General features: G+C 46.4%; 1 protein-coding gene across 1 annotated transcript in view; it reads right to left on the reverse strand.

The window, feature by feature from the left end:
- The window catches only part of GRK3 (G protein-coupled receptor kinase 3), a 106,729-nt gene that overhangs the window by 35,446 nt on the left and 55,581 nt on the right, over positions 1–15,702 (reverse strand). Inside the window, exons 7-11 of the mRNA XM_077761679.1 lie at positions 14,188–14,279; positions 10,138–10,237; positions 4,685–4,763; positions 2,991–3,121; positions 621–715 (exon numbers count right to left, since the gene is read on the reverse strand). Coding sequence (XP_077617805.1) covers positions 621–715; positions 2,991–3,121; positions 4,685–4,763; positions 10,138–10,237; positions 14,188–14,279 — 497 coding nt within the window. The remainder of the gene's footprint in view (positions 1–620; positions 716–2,990; positions 3,122–4,684; positions 4,764–10,137; positions 10,238–14,187; positions 14,280–15,702) is intronic.

Below are 15,702 nucleotides of genomic sequence, written 5' to 3' on the forward strand. Positions count from 1 at the left end.
CACCGGGTTCCCCCTGCCTGGTCTGCTGGAGGACTGATATAATTAGCGCTCAGGTCTAACATGACCTGCAAGCAGATGATTTGTGTTTTTCATTTAACAAAACAAAAAAAAAAGGTTCCTAATTTCCCTTCAAAAAGAAAAAAGCCACTTTGAAAATGAAGGAGAAAAGTAGATGGAGAGAGACACTTGACCTCTGGGCGTCCCTTGGAGAGTTCCACACAGATGCCTCTGCACCCACCCGGGCACACAGACTTCCCTTTATCCATAGGACAGAGAACCTGCAGGAATTTACTACCGCCTGTACTTTACAGAGAAGACCACAGAGGGTCAAGCAGGTAAACTGACTGATGAGGGTCACCCGGCCATCATGGGCTCAGGTGTGCTGCGGAGACACCCCGGCCCCTGCCATCATGCTGTGGGTCCATCCACGCTCCTCACTAATCTCCTCTCCCATAGTCAGGAATTTGGCACCTGCCGCCAACCTAGGCCCAGTGTTATCACATATTCACAATCACCTCTGGCAAGAAAAGCAGGGGAAACAAGTAACCAGATAGGGGTCTGAGTGAATCAACGTGTCAATGAAGAGAAACAGCAGTGAACAGAGTTGATGCGCTACTCACACACTCGCGTGTGGCTTCTTTTTCGAAAAGTCACAGGCAAGACCAAGATCGGATATCCTGACGTGTCCGTGTTCATCCAAGAGGATATTTGCAGGCTAAAGAGAAAGACAAGATGATCTTCATGAGTCCCCAGGTTGTCACAGAGCTTTGAGAATTTCTACAACTATACGCACTTGATAACTTTAGGTTTCACCAAACACAAATTCTGTACTACCACATCCGAGTTGAGTAAGATATGGAAGATAACACTTTTCATGCTTATTTATTTATTTTTTAAAATGTTTTATTTATTTCTGAGATAGAGATGGCATGAGCAGGGGAGGGTCAGAGAGAGAGGGAGATACAGAATCTGAAACAGGCTCCAGGCTCTGAGCTGGCTGTCAGCACAGAGCCCGACGCAGGGCTCGAACCCACGAGCTGTGTGATCCTGACCTCAACATAAGTCGGACATTTAACTGACTGAGCCACCCAGGCACCCCTTTTCACATTTAAATCCAGCACGAAAGTGGCAATGACAGACACAAAGGGGCCTACTCATGAGATAAGGAGACACCTGGCAGGGAACTTGGAGGACGGGTCTCCTCACCATAGTTCATGAGGGTTGGAAAGTAGTTCCTTTCCCGCATGGGGACTGTGGCCCCGCCAGAGCAGCACACCTCTCCGCAAAAGGAGGGAGCCCAACGGCTTCATGAGGCCATGAGGCGCAGAACAGAAAGGAATCTCATGAGAATATACAAAGAAACCAAAGCACTCCACAGTGCCACGTCAGTCTCGAAGAGCGGTATGCTTGTGAGCCCATAATCGGTACACAGGACCCTACTGAATGACCCTGTGTGACTCTGACCACAACCCGGATGACATGTATCTGCTGAGATTAGATTTAGTTGGCATGATCACGGAAAACAAAGCTCCTCTCCCTAACATGCACTGAATTACAGTCATCTTAATATTTTCCTGCTGGAGATCAACTATTGTTTTGCCTGAAATAAAAATAATGGCATGCTATTATAAAACTAAAGCATGAATAATCATGAGTGACTAGAATTCAGTTTGAATAGAAATTAAATAATACCACTGCCTACTAAATAGCTTCGAAAACAAAAACAAGATACAGCATAAAGAAGATTAGAGACCGGTTATAGATTTAAATTAAAATGCATTACAATGGTGCTTCGTGGGCCTTCAGCATGTATTTTATCCTCCTGCAAAACTCACAGGGGGAAACAAAATGTCATGTGCCGACCAGTGTCTAATTATTTCTAATGCAATGAAAACATATTTTTTTCTCCTTCATGCTCAGATGAAAACGAAGGGACTAATTCTGTAACCTTGCAGAAAGCCTTAACTTTTACAAAGTGTTTTGTGAAAAACACCAAGAGGCTTGAAAATAAGATAAAATCTTTTAGATTCTTGCAAGGCAACCTTAAAAAATTAAGGCGGCTGATCAAAACACAGCTCCTTGGAGGAAAGGAGTGTAAGCTGTACACTCCAGTCGGTGACCTGGGTCCGTTCAAGAAGGAATCCGAAAGAGGAGACAAACACGTCTTCGCGGGCTGCTTTCGCCCTGTGGGGAAACTGTCTCTCCTACCATTTTCCTTCCCATCATGATGTGCACCATTACGTATCTGCGTGATCATTCCTATCTTCGTCAGGGTCTCTTTTGTCTCTACCTGGGCTTCTCACCACAAGTGTCCCCATGGACGTACTGAGCAAAACCTCAGCTCCCTCAGAAATGCAGAACCCAGGACGGAGCATCACAGATGGTGCGGAAACGGGAGACTCCAAAGAGACTCAGTCCAGTTTGTCAAGGCCAGAGAGGTCCACGAGGCGCCACTGTAATGCACCAAGTACCTCCTCTACAAATCTGTTGGTGATTCTGAAGACAGTCTTAAGACAACGTGAACTCTCAGAGTCGCCCATGGGGGTAAGCTGCAGACTGATGGGCCTGGCCTCGGCCCGGCCCCCCCTTGGGCCAANAGTTTTGTACAGCACCAGTTCTAACCCAGAGCCGTGGCCAAATCAGTTGCTTAGTGAACATTATGTGCATTACAATGAATTATAATTGTAATTGTAATTAATCAGCAACACCAAGTAACTCCTGCCTTGCTTTTCATCCAGTCACCAATGAAAACTTTTTAGTATGTGTGCTGCACTGGGCAGGGCAGGGCGCACAGGGCGGACAGTGACAACCGGGAAGGGAAGGAGCTCCTGGAACAGGGTTTAGGGTCTGGACAGGCGACACCACACAGATGTGACTTCCCCGGGGGCTGAGATGAGGGACACGGCAGGTCCTACGAAAGAGAAGGGACAGTCTGGGCACCCACGACCGCAATGACCTACCGCGCAGGTGCCGGAACCAGACTGCCTTACCTTCAAGTCTCTGTACACAACAAACCGATTGTGCATGTGCTCCAGCCCTAGGATGATTTCAGTGGCATAAAACCGCATCTCCTTCTCAGAAAACACCCCGTGTTGGGAAAGGTGGTAGTGCAAATCGCCCCCTGAAATCACAGACAGATGCGGAGGTCAAGGCAAAGCGTGTTCATCTGCAAGAAGCAAAACCTGTTGCTGTCCTAAATACTTAGGACACGGCACAAAAAGGCTGCTGCTTTGTCTATATCTATCTTTGACTTGTGTAGTCTGAGAAAACACTCTAAAGGGTACAGAGGAAGCTGACACATTGCTAATGCCTAAATGTGGGTGGGTGGCTGGGGCAGCAGACAACGAAGGCATCATTCGCAGACGGGGAATCTAGCACCCACACGTACCTTCGCAGTCTGGGACGCGCTAATCTGCCTGGATCACTCACTTCCTGTCTAGTGACTGGGTTGTGACACAGTTGACCCAGTAGCTGGCTTGGCAACTGGCTCCGTGGACGATAAAAGAACAAGCAAACAAACAAAATGATCATACTGAGAGATATGAGAGTGGATGCAAGAGCAAAACTGTAACTGCTGTAATCCAGCTAGGCGGGCATTTAGGTGTCCACGGTACAGTGTTTTTCAGTTTTGCCCTGTGTTTGCAAGTTTTCATAATAAAACATTTGGAAAAAATCCATCATCATATGGGCTCAAGTTACAGAGACAGAGGATGCCACCAACAGGGTAAGGGACGTCTTTAGGAGCTGTAAAGGAATAGCTTCCACTGATCCATAGAAGTTAACGTGTGTCCGCTTTCGTAAGTACCTTCTCTTCCCTGCAGACCCGCTGGTGGATCGAAATGTAAGATTTACATGATCCCAGGGGCCCAGTGCCCTCACCTGTCCATGCCTCAGCCCCCGGCCCGTGGTTAGGCCCAAGGAGGCTCCAACCTGACCTCTCACCGTCCATTCATTTTAACTGTTCTGAGAGTCATAAACATGGAATCGCATAGGAGACACATTACAGTGTCTGGTTTCTTTGCCCACTATTATGTCTGACTCCTCCAAGCTGTCGAAGAGGTCTAGCTTTAAGTTAAACCCTCAAAATGTAACAACTTCAAATGAACTTCCAAAACAGGGCATTCCATTGGTTGTCCTATAGGCCTTCTACATCAGCTCTTGTGACTGAAAACACTTTGAGTACGTCCTGTGTCACTCTCTAGCATTAGAAAGCTACTTTTTTAGCTAGAACTTTGTTGGCATTCATGGCTTACAAGATCAATGGATGGCTGGTCTGGGCTAAGTATACTGGGCCAGGAGCCCAGCTTCAAAGTCGGCTTCTGAATATACTTCTATCTTTGGCCTACGTTCTTGTGAGGCATTTCATTCCTAAAAGTTGAGGGTTAGGAAACAAGCTAATTAAAGATCTAGGCCAGCTGCGTTCCAGAAAATGAAGTTTACGTATTTTATGAAAATCTCTTCCGGAAAACGCAAACTTCCTGGTGAGAAACTAGGAGGGCACAGAGGGGAATTTAAAGTGAATTTTAATGGACACTTGAAGAGCAGAAGGCTTCCTCAAACTTCAGAGGGAAAACCCAATTATCCCAAAGACCCAAACTGCCGGCGGGCACAGATCAGCGCGTGCTGAGGCCTCACGTCACGGCCAACGCTCTCCCTGCGTTCAGACTTCCTGCGTGGCGCTCACCGTTCATCAGATCCAAGATGAAGCACAGTTTATCTGGAGTATGGAAGGCATAGGTCATACAGACAATGAAAGGACAGTCCTAGGGAGAAAAAAAAAAGCCAAAGTTGATCAGAAAAACAAAAGCTGTCCCCGGAAGCACATCTGCTGCCAAACAGCGTCTGCAGATTTTCTCATCCACGCCACTACCCTGTGCGTTAAGCAGATCCCTCCATGGTAACCTTGACCATCCCAGCGAAGCGGATCTGGTTACGTGACAAAACGCACACAGAGTGGAGCAGATGGATTCAAAGGTCTCGTCTCTCCCAGATTCAATCGTGACCCTTTTATCTGCAGTTTCTTCAAAGGACCCAGGCTCTACAGAAAGAGATTGCAGTTCTACCAGACCAACTAGATGTTGGTCTACACTTTGGCTCTGGCTAGTCAAATACCCACTTCAAACTGATTCTGAAGTTGGAAGAACCATACACAGTGGGAGGAAGTATCTATATACTACGGTCTTGAAACACTGAGCATAAAAAGGGAATGCGACTAGCTTGCAAAGCAGAAAAATATCCCAGAGTCAGGGACTGAATAATTCAGTTGTAAAGATGTCAGTTTTCCCCCAAAGTGATTGAGAGATTCCATGCAATTTTTAAAAAATTATTTTAATGTCTTATTTATTTTTGAGAGAGAAAGGGCAAGAGGGAGTCGGGGAGAGACAGAGAGCGGGGGGCGGGGAACAGGAGACCTGAAGTGGGCACAGCAGCAAGCCCGATGCAGGGCTCAAACTCACAAAGTGTGACATCATGACATGGTCATACGCTCAACCAATTGAGCCACCTGGTCACCCCAATACAATTTTTTTTTGTTTTGTTTTGTTTTGTTTTGTTTTTTTATTTTTTTTATTTTTTTTTTTTTTAAATAGTTTATTGTCAAATTAGTTTCCACATAACACTCAGTGCTCATCCCCACAAGTGTCCTCCTNTTAATTAAAGTGAAAATCAATGAGCTGTTTCCAAAATTTATATGGAGATGTACACAGCTGAGAAAAATCTACTCTAGAAGAAAAAGCCAGAAAAGTCACAGTACCAGATATTAAGACTTACTATATATATTATATATATATAAGCATATATGTTATATATATAAATATATGTATTACATATATAAATATATATAATATACAGAAATATATATGCCAAATACATACACACATATATAGTACTATTTTTATGTTATATACATATTAAAAAATATATATGTTTTTAAATATTTGTGGGGTTTTTTTTTTTGAGAGAAAGAGAGACAGAGCATGAGCAAGGGGTGGGGGGGAGACACAGAATCTGGAGCAGGCTCCAGGCTCTGAGCTGTAAGCACCGAGCCCGACATGGAGCTCAAACCCACGAACTATGAGATTGTGACCTGAGCCAAAGTCTGACACTTAACTGACTGAGCCTCCCAGGCGCCCCAAAACTTGTCACCGAGCAGCAATAAATCAGACGGTGTGGTAGTAGCCCAAGGAGAGACAAACAGACCCAGAGAACAGAACTGAGGATCCTGAAACAGACTCACACATACATGGTCAACTGCTCTGTGATGAAGTGACACAACAGGGTAGGGGAAAGGATGGCCTTTCTGATCACTGATGCTGGAGCAAACAGGTTTCTGTACAAAGGAATGTGGACGCCCACCCCTACCTCACACCACACACTAAAGTCAACTCCAGGAAGACAGAGATCTTTAGGGAAACAATAAAGCTTCTAGAGGAACACGGAAGAGACTATCTTTGTGACCCTAGGGTAAGTAAAGGTTTCTTAGGCCACCAAAAAGCACTACCAGTGAAAATACTGCAAAACTGGACAAAAACAAAATTACGAACTTCTGTCCTTCAGAAGACACTGGTAAGAGACTAAAAAGGCAAGTCACAAAATAGGAGAAGGTATCTGCGATCCATAAACGCATACAGGACTCACATTTAGAATATATAAAGAACTCTCAGAAATCAATAAAGAAAAAGGCAAACGACCCAACAGAACAATGGCAAAAAAACAGTAGTAGTAGTAATAGTAACAATAGAAAGAAAGAAAGAAAGAAAGAAAGAAAGAAAGAAAGAAAGAAAGAAAGAAAGAAAGAAAGAAAAGACAAACAAGCAAGCAAACAAAGAAGGCAGGCACTTCACATAAGAGGGTATCCAATGGCTCAGAAGCCTATGAACAGATGCTGGACATCAATGGTCACCAAGGAAACGAGTCATTGCCATGTGTCATCGCTGAAACCCACAAGAATGGGTAAAGTTAAAAAGACTGACAATACCAAGTGGCTGGAAAGATATGGTGTACATGGGACCCCAGCTACGGCTTCTAGGAGCTCACGGCGCTAACAACCGCTTTCGCAAACTGGCTGGTGCTGTCTGCCGAAGCTGGGCGCCATCTGCACGCCCCATGACCCAGCATTTCCACCGCAGGGCAAGCCCCTCACAGCACCCCGCAACTATGTGAGCCAAGAGAACTGCAAGAGAACATTCCTCACAGCACTGTTCAAAAAAGCCAGAAAATGACCCGAATGTCTATCCATGTTAGAACGGATACATGAACTGTGGCACGTTCATGCAGGGGACGCTATACGGCTAGGGTCAGCAAGTTTCTTCTACAAGGGGCTAGACACGAATTATTTTCGGCTTTGCGGGCTCCATGCGATCTCTGTCACATCTTTGTTTAATTTCTATACATGCGATCTCTGTCACATCTTTGTTTAATTTCTATACGATCCCTTAGGAGTGTAAACCCATGGCTAGTTCAGGGCTATATGGAACAAAGGCCACAAGCCACGTCTGGTCCACGGGCCATGCGCAGCACGCAGACCTCTGCCGTTTAACTGCAGAACGCACTGCGGCCACGTGCCATGACACCGGTAAATCTCACAAGCAGTGCTGAGCGAGAGAAGTACAGATCCAAGACAGTACACTTAAAATGCCAAGTCCAAACACGGGCAAAGCACCAAAAAAAAACACCACACATCTATATCTACTTTCTTAACAGAAACAAAAAAATTATTAAATTCCACAGAAAATAGCCAGGTTTCAACAGAATAATTGCTACACTGAATCTGCATTGTCCAAACCTTTGTATATTTTTTTAAAATTTTTATTTATTTCTAGGAGAGAGAGAGAGAGAGACAGCGTGAGCAGGGGAGGGTCAGAGAGAGAGGGAGTCACAGACTCCGAAGCAGGCTCCAGGCTCTGAGCTGGCAGTCAGCACAGAGCCCGACGCGGGGCTCGAACCCACGAACCGCGAGATCATGACCTAAGCGAAAGTCGGACGCTCAACCGACTAAGCCACCCAGGTGCCCCTGTCCAAACCTTTGTATTAAGGGCGTACTAATAAATCTGACTCCTTTCTATACCAGAGATTTGTGAACTTGAATATAATTTCCACGTATCTTCCAGAATGGATTACAAATTTCATTCTGTGATTACCTAGTTTGCCTTAAAATACTGTTGAGATGGTTTTAGTGATTACTGATTTCACAGCTGATTTTGCAAAATAAAAGTGCTTTCCTTTTTCCGTTAAAAGCCACATGGCCTTCCTGGAGGTGGAAGCACTGTCCCCCTTGCACTTAGGGAAGTACCTTTCTAATAGCCTGCTGAAAATGGTTCATTCTGCCCCTTCCTGAATGGGGTCCCCACACACTCTGATTCCTGATCTGATGGGCCACTGATCTGCAGAGCAGAGAGGCAGGTGGAGCCAGAACTCAGTGAGGCCAGAGTCCTGCCCAGCTACAGAGGGCATCTGCACTCCCTCCACCAAGGAGACAGCGGACCCTGCCAAAGGGGTATTTCTGAACACAATGGGATTATGAGCCTTCTAATGGTAGCTCCAAGGAAATGGCACAAGGCAAAAAAAGGTTCACTTAAGAGCATATGTTATTAAGATGGGACGTGAACTGTGGATTTAGAATCACAGGCTTTCTGGATAGGCAAGACTCTTAAAAAAAAAAAAATCACCTGGTCCAGCTTGTTTTATTTATTATTTTACTGAAGTAAAAGGTTATCGTAATTGAGCTCAACTATAATAAATAAGAGCACTGTAGCTATAAATAATTTCTATATGCCTCTACCTCCAAATATCTGGACATGGGGCATCTCAAGTAAGAGTTTCCCTGGGTGCGTGACTGCGGTCGCAACTAGTTGGAATGGAAGCTGAGCAGCTCGCACGCTGTTGGAATCAGTATGAGTGGCATTCATTTCTAGTTTCTATTGGAAATGTCATTTCCTTAAATTGCAAACATGAGTTACTGCAGATTTTAAGTGGTAATTAAAATATTAATTTTTAATGAGCTGTCTCCACACCTTGGATATTTATTCTCTGGGCCTCCGGTTCCTTGCTTACTGGTTGGAAAGGATTCTTTGACTCACCACCAAAGTCTGATTCCTTCGCCGTGTGGGAGAGAATGACCCCGTTTAGAAACCAGCTCAGGATATCTGGAGGCGACACCATCCCCAATATATCTCATTGCATATAAACCATCTTGGCTTGGCGTTCAGCCTCAAATTCATGAGGGAGGTACTCGGCATGGGTCTGGCCACTCCACTCTCATCTCCTGCTTTCCCCTGGAGACCCTGCGCCCCTGACCTCCTCTGCACGTTGAGTGGCAGGCCCGCTGGTGCACGCAGACCTGCCCCGGGTTCTGGGACACAGAGTTTTTCTGGATATCTTTACATAGATCTGTTTCAAATACATAAAAGCTAAGGTTTTGCTCGAGGGTCAGACCATGCACTGCAAAGCAGCCAGAATGCGGTGCTGTTTTGCAAGAAGACACGGGGTAGAAGGTTCTGACACAAGGCTGAGCTAAAAATGCTAGGCTAACAGACAAATGAAATGTCCAAAAGGCGGAAACATCGTCTTGGAAAAGGAAATGACCGAAGTTCACGATGGCAGGGGAAAAGCAGCGAGCATCGCGAAGGCAAAGTCACCTTCTCGTGACAGCGTGAGGCCCCAAGTGCAATTCAGACCCTAACCCTAGGTGCCTTCTCTCTGTTTGTTCACAAAGGCCCAGAGCTACATTCTCTGCACTTCTCCTCTGGGTCAGTCCTATGCCATGCAGTCAGTGCTTAACTCGACGCCAGTGACTTAGCTGTCGTTGCCACGCTTATTCCTGCCATCTCAGCAACCACATGCCACAGAGAAGAAAGTCATAAACAGCCACTGAAGGGAGAAGTGGTGGGTGTGCGTAATGATGGCCACTAGCACTTCCCTAACTCCCAAGTTAAACAGAGATAATATGCGGATTCTACACTATTTATATTAACTTAGTGCCGCTCTTCCCTGCTATAAACGCTCACCCACCCGAGAACTGGCTGGCTGCATCATTTGCTGGAAAAGAATGCCTGTATTTTAAATAAATTGGCTCAATCCAGAAAACCGACCAACCAGCGAACACTGGAGAGCAAGCAGCGCTCCAAACAGAATACTCACCCCTGTACTCACAAGAGACAACATAATCCTCTCATTTAAGGCTAACGTTTCTCCTTGCTTCATCTTGATTCTCTTCTTATCCAGGCATTTCATTGCATACCTGGAAACAGAAATATTGTTAAAAAAGCTACACTGGAAATAATCCAGGCTGCTTTAAACGATCCATGTCGTACTTGAGAAAGATTCTAAAGATTTGGGAAGTGCTTTAAAGAGGCAAAATGGCACGTGCCGAGTATCACACAAAATATATATGTATATGTATATTTTTAAATTCTGCACGTATTAAGAGAAAATTTCAACGCAGAGCACCACTCCTCACTCCTTGGGTGGGGGCTGCACGCGGTGAGCTCCTTTCCAAGAGAACAGTGTGAAGGAGAGAGGACAGGGCTGTTATGGGTGGAGAAGCCTGACAAATGCGACCTCAAGCAGGCAGTCAAGGTCGGCATCGACCGTGAGGAGTCATGTTAATGACGGGCACCCGTGATACGACTCAATGTGAATGGCGTGCTGCCACTGGCGTCTTGTTTCCAAAAGCCCACAGCCCCAGATAACCACGAGCAGAGCAGGCCCCAACTGGAAGACATTCTACAGTACACGGGGCCAGCCCTCCGCAAGGCGGCCCACCACTCAAAACAGGGAAGGTCTGAGAAACTACATAGTCTAAAGAGCCTAAGGGGACAGGATGACTTGAACATAACACGGGATCTGGCTAACAGAAAAAGCCATTGGGTAAAAAGTAAAAAAAATTAAAAAAAAAAAAAGGAGACTCAAGTTAATAATAATGTATCGATATTAGTTCATTTGTTGTGACAAATGTTCGCAGTAACGTAAGACAGAGCTACTGGGTGGGGATCACGGGAACTCCCTGTGATGTTTTTGAACCTTTTCTGTAAACCTAAAACTATTCGAAAATGAAAAGGTTTCAGGGGCACCCGGGTGGCTCAGTCGGCTGAGCATCCATAGGCCTCTTGGTTTCGGCTCAGGTCATGGATCATATGGTCTGCGAGATCGAGCCCCACACTGGGCTCCATGCTTGGGATTCTCAGTCTCCCTCTCTCTCTGCTTCTCCCTCATGCTCGCTCTCGCTCTCTCTCAAAAACAAATAAAATAAAATACTGTTTCTTTAAAAAAATTTCTTTAATCAAAATAATATTTTTTTTTAAATCAAGCAATAATTAAGATATTTCAGCCATTACATGAATAGAAGTTCCAGTTAAATGAGAACATAAAGTAGAGGGATATTAATAAATTGGGTGAAAATAAAATGTTGTACATTTTGTTGCTGTTTAGTTACTACTATGTATGTCTTGCGGTGGTGTGTGTAATTTTAGGAACTGTGATTTCAGCAGTGGTTAAGATTTTGCAAGAGGGCAGAGTGAAAGGCTCAAACACTGGCAACCAGCAAAATGAAAAAGGCAGGCACATACTCAAAAAGGCACATTCTAAAATGTTATTTGATTGGTTGTTTTTTGTTCGTTTAAAGTAATCTTTGCACCCAGCGTGGGGCTCAAACTCACCACCCTGAGATCAAGAGTCACATGTCCCAATGACTCAGCCAGCCGGGCGCCCCTGATTTGTTTTTAATCTTGATATTTATCATCTTCCAAATAATAAAAAGCATCCGCAGATGTCCATAGTAAAGTTAGTGGAGAAGAAACAGCTGACAAGGTTTTTGAAGGTACCGCAGACATGTTATTTGGCATTCTCTCTAATCACAGGTTAAAGAAGGAAGGACAATTTGTCAGCAGCGTGGCAGAAAGCTGAAAGGACATTTGTACAGGGGCTTCAGAACTCTGTGTGGGACTGTGAGTCCCCACTGAGGGACCACTTTAGGAGGTCCCCGCACATAATACGGACGTTTGTCTGGCTGTGACAGGACACAGAAAATCCACTGGTTTCTAACCAATCATAACTTACAGCATTATGACTCAGCAAAAGAGAGAGATGTTCAACTTTGCTATTTTTTTTCTTTTTAGAGGGAGCAAGAGCGTGCGCAGGAGCAGCGTAGAGCAGGTGGTAGGGAGAGAGAGGCGGAGAAAATCTCAAAAAGCCTCCACGCCCAGCATGGAGCCCAACGCGGAGCTCGATCCCACAACTCTGGGATCATGACCTGAGCTGCAATCAATAGACAGTGCTCCACCGGCGGAGCTCCCCAGCCGCCCCCAAATTTGGTCCTTTTATCCACTCTCCCAGGGGTTCTTCATAACAAATCCACTGACGGACGTGAATCTGCTTAACTAAGGGATCGAACAGGAGAATGCAGGAAGTGTCGTGTTCTTTAAGTCCTATGATGAATTTTCAGACGGTGTCATACCACTTCTATCACCAGCCCCTACCAGGCTGCCATTTGGTAGAATGTTTAAATTGCAGACCCAAGAAGCCCTGAACCCCTGGATTGAGCAAGTGGGCTGCCACTGGCTTCTCAGTGCGGGAGGAGGCAGTCCCCGGGTGGGCTAGGATCCACAGGGACTGAGCCCGGCCACTTCCTAGCTGTGGGACTCCCGGTAAGTGTGTAACCCTGCTCTAGAAAGCGGAAGGCACTTTTCCACACACAGAGACTCACATAAAACAACCAACATAACACAGAGACCCATGCTGATATTACTGACTTGCACATCATGCGGCAGATGACCTCCTGACTTCCTGGGTGCGCAGCAGTGAGGGAGGCCAGGGAACACATTTGGCAAAATGGACTGAGCGCCAAAGCAAGAGCGTCATTTAGCAGCAAAGTCCACCGCGGGGGTACAGGGTGGGGACGGAAGACAGGGCTGCCGAGGACCGCTCGCTAACCTGGACTATGGGATAGGCAGCGATCTGCATGCTTTGCAATGTATTTCTCTGTTCAATTCTCACAACTGGGAAGGAGCCTCCCTCCCCTACAGACTCAGCTGCAGAGGCTGAGAGAAGGCACAGACCTCCTTTGTGCCAGCCTGGGAACAGGAGCCGGGTCTGACCCGGTCGTGGGACACCAGGACCCGCACCTTGGGTCACCAGGTATCCTGTCTCAGCAGGACCCGCCGCTGTCTCACTCCAGCCACTGGGTCCACCCCACATGGGCCCCAAAACAGGAAGATCAGTGGGCATAGTTACTGAAGGTAAACTTCAGCCCCCAAATGATGAAGATCATGGCCATCACTGGACATGTCTAAAACCTACGAGGGCAGCCTGGCAAAGCTGTCCGAGCCCAGTCACGGGGAGGACCCGAGCAGAGGCTGAGTGATGACCCGGTGGTGGGGGAGGTGGACCCTGAATTCTCGCACCCCACTCGCTCCTCTTACACCGACTCAGTAAGGTGACAAACCAAGCCACACACACTATTCCACTTTGCTGCTATTCTAAAAAGGCCTGTCACTTGATCCAACGTGTAGCTCTGGGTCTATCAAACCGTATTTCCCGTTCTCTTTTGCTTTTAGATATATACGCTCACATAAGCAAACTGCTTCTAAAAACCCCGCCCCACACCCGCACCACTTAAGGACTCTACCATTCACTTTCTGGAAAAGCTTCACACCTGGCTCACATGCATGTAAGTGGCCTCACATCAAGCACCTGTAAGCTCAGTGACAGAGACAGTGACGGAGCCCCACGATTGTGACCTAGGCAGGGCACCCTCCTCACCAGTGCTTGAGCTACCCATCTGGGGAACTGACATCTCCCGGAATGTAAGGCCACCAAAAAGTGCCTATGCTAAATCATGGGTGGGTCACCGTCTAGAAGAGAAGGTCTCTCCCCTGCAAAGCAGAGCATTCTTTGCAACAGGACTGGCCCGGCAGGCTGTATGGAATGGCCCTTCTTGGTCACTTCTAGATCCCAGACTCCTTCACGCATGGCCCGAGCCATGGGGGCTCATGACACATAGCTACCTGTTAACTTTCCATTTAGCCCTAAGAGATGGAAGTTCCAGCCAACTATTCTCATTTACGATGTTACACAACAAACAGCCCATTTCTTTCGGAGGTTAAGTCACTTCAGGAGTGAGGTCAGGGGCTTTCACAAATCGAGGTAGGTGTTTTCTTCTGATGCAAAGCATAAAGCCCACAGAGAGCTTACATTTTCCCAGTGTCTGCTTTCCTGCAACCGTACACTTCGCCGAATCCCCCTCGTCCGATGATCCTATGCACGCTGAAATCATTCATGGTCAACTGTGAATTCAAAACACGGTATGAAAACAGAGAACTGCACTGAAATTATGCTGTTGTTTTCACGCAAACCACGGTCAGTCACTAAAACAGTAATTCTGATAGAGGGACCTGCCCTTTCTGTGACTGATTCCTCGGACTGTAAGACCAGATGTGCAAGGTTGCAAGACTTTCTAGACCCGCCATCTGCTCCAGCCCCAAAATGCACAAAAGGGAGGCAAACGGGAAGAGGAGAGAGTGGGAGCCCAGTCAGACTGTTTTTCCGATCTCCTGCCTTTTAGGTCATAAGATGTATGCCCTGAGGACCAGGGAGCGTGAAATTTCTAGTCCCAATGAAAAGCAATCTCAGCTACTCTGAAGCCGGAAGTGTGGGAACAGCTCAGCAATTCCAGGAACTGTCATGGCAAAAAAAAAACAAGTCTACATCGAGGGCATCCACGGGCCATATGATGAGAAACCTCGGCGGATGCCTGGCCATGTGAATTTTTTATCGATAACATCAGGGAATCGCTAGGACTCGCGCTGGGCATGTGAGCATGAAACAAGACCCGACGTAGGAGGAAAGTGTATAAAGAGGCTTCATTCATAAGCCCTTTCCTCGTGTCAGTATCTCAGCAATGCCCCCCTTCCTAAGTAGCTTTAATACTCTTAGATGGTACTGGGGAGGCTGGGTGGCTCTGTCAGGTAAGCGTCCAACTTCGGCTCAGGTCCTGATCTCATGGATCGTGGGTTCGAGCCCCGCGTCGGGCTCTGTGCTGACAGTTCGGAGCCTGGAGGCTGGTTCGGATCCTGTGTCTCCCTCCCTCTCTGCCCCCTCCAACACTCGTGGTCTGTCTCTCTCTCTCAAAAATAAACATTAAAAATTTTTTAAAAAAATGCTCTTAGATGGTACAAAGGCAGATAGTGAACCAGACGTTCTGAAGGGGCAGTCGGATAAGAGCAAATGGCCTACTAGCTTATGCATCCTGGCAAGTTAAGGGCCAGGTCTGAAGGTTCCCCCAGACAGCCCTGGAAACACCGTGTTTGCAGCCGCAGCTAACTGGGCCCACAGGCTTCACATCTGATGCTCGGGGACAGCAGGACGTGAGCACATGGGGTCTGCCGAAGAAGCGTGAGAAAGATCTATGGCAAATATAGAGGATATTTTGAAAAATGTGTTATTTCCCTCTTGTTTCTACAACCCTGCCAGGAAACGTGAAAGAAAGGGGAAGTTAAAAAAAAAAAAAAAAGAATAAAAAAAAAAAACCCTGCTCCTCCCAATGATACCCTCAAGTTTCAAAAAAAAATACAATCCAGTTGATTATTTCTTTTTCTTACTCACAAACTGACACGAAGGGGAAGGTAAAAGAAGCTGTATCAAGAAACAAGGGCACGGGGCACCTGGGTGGCTCGGCTGGTCAAGCGGCCGACTTCGGCTCAGGTCATG

This window comes from Crocuta crocuta, unplaced genomic scaffold (genome assembly GCF_008692635.1).
Source record: "Crocuta crocuta isolate KB4526 unplaced genomic scaffold, BGI_CrCroc_1.0 scaffold348, whole genome shotgun sequence".
Lineage (NCBI taxonomy): Eukaryota > Metazoa > Chordata > Mammalia > Carnivora > Hyaenidae > Crocuta > Crocuta crocuta.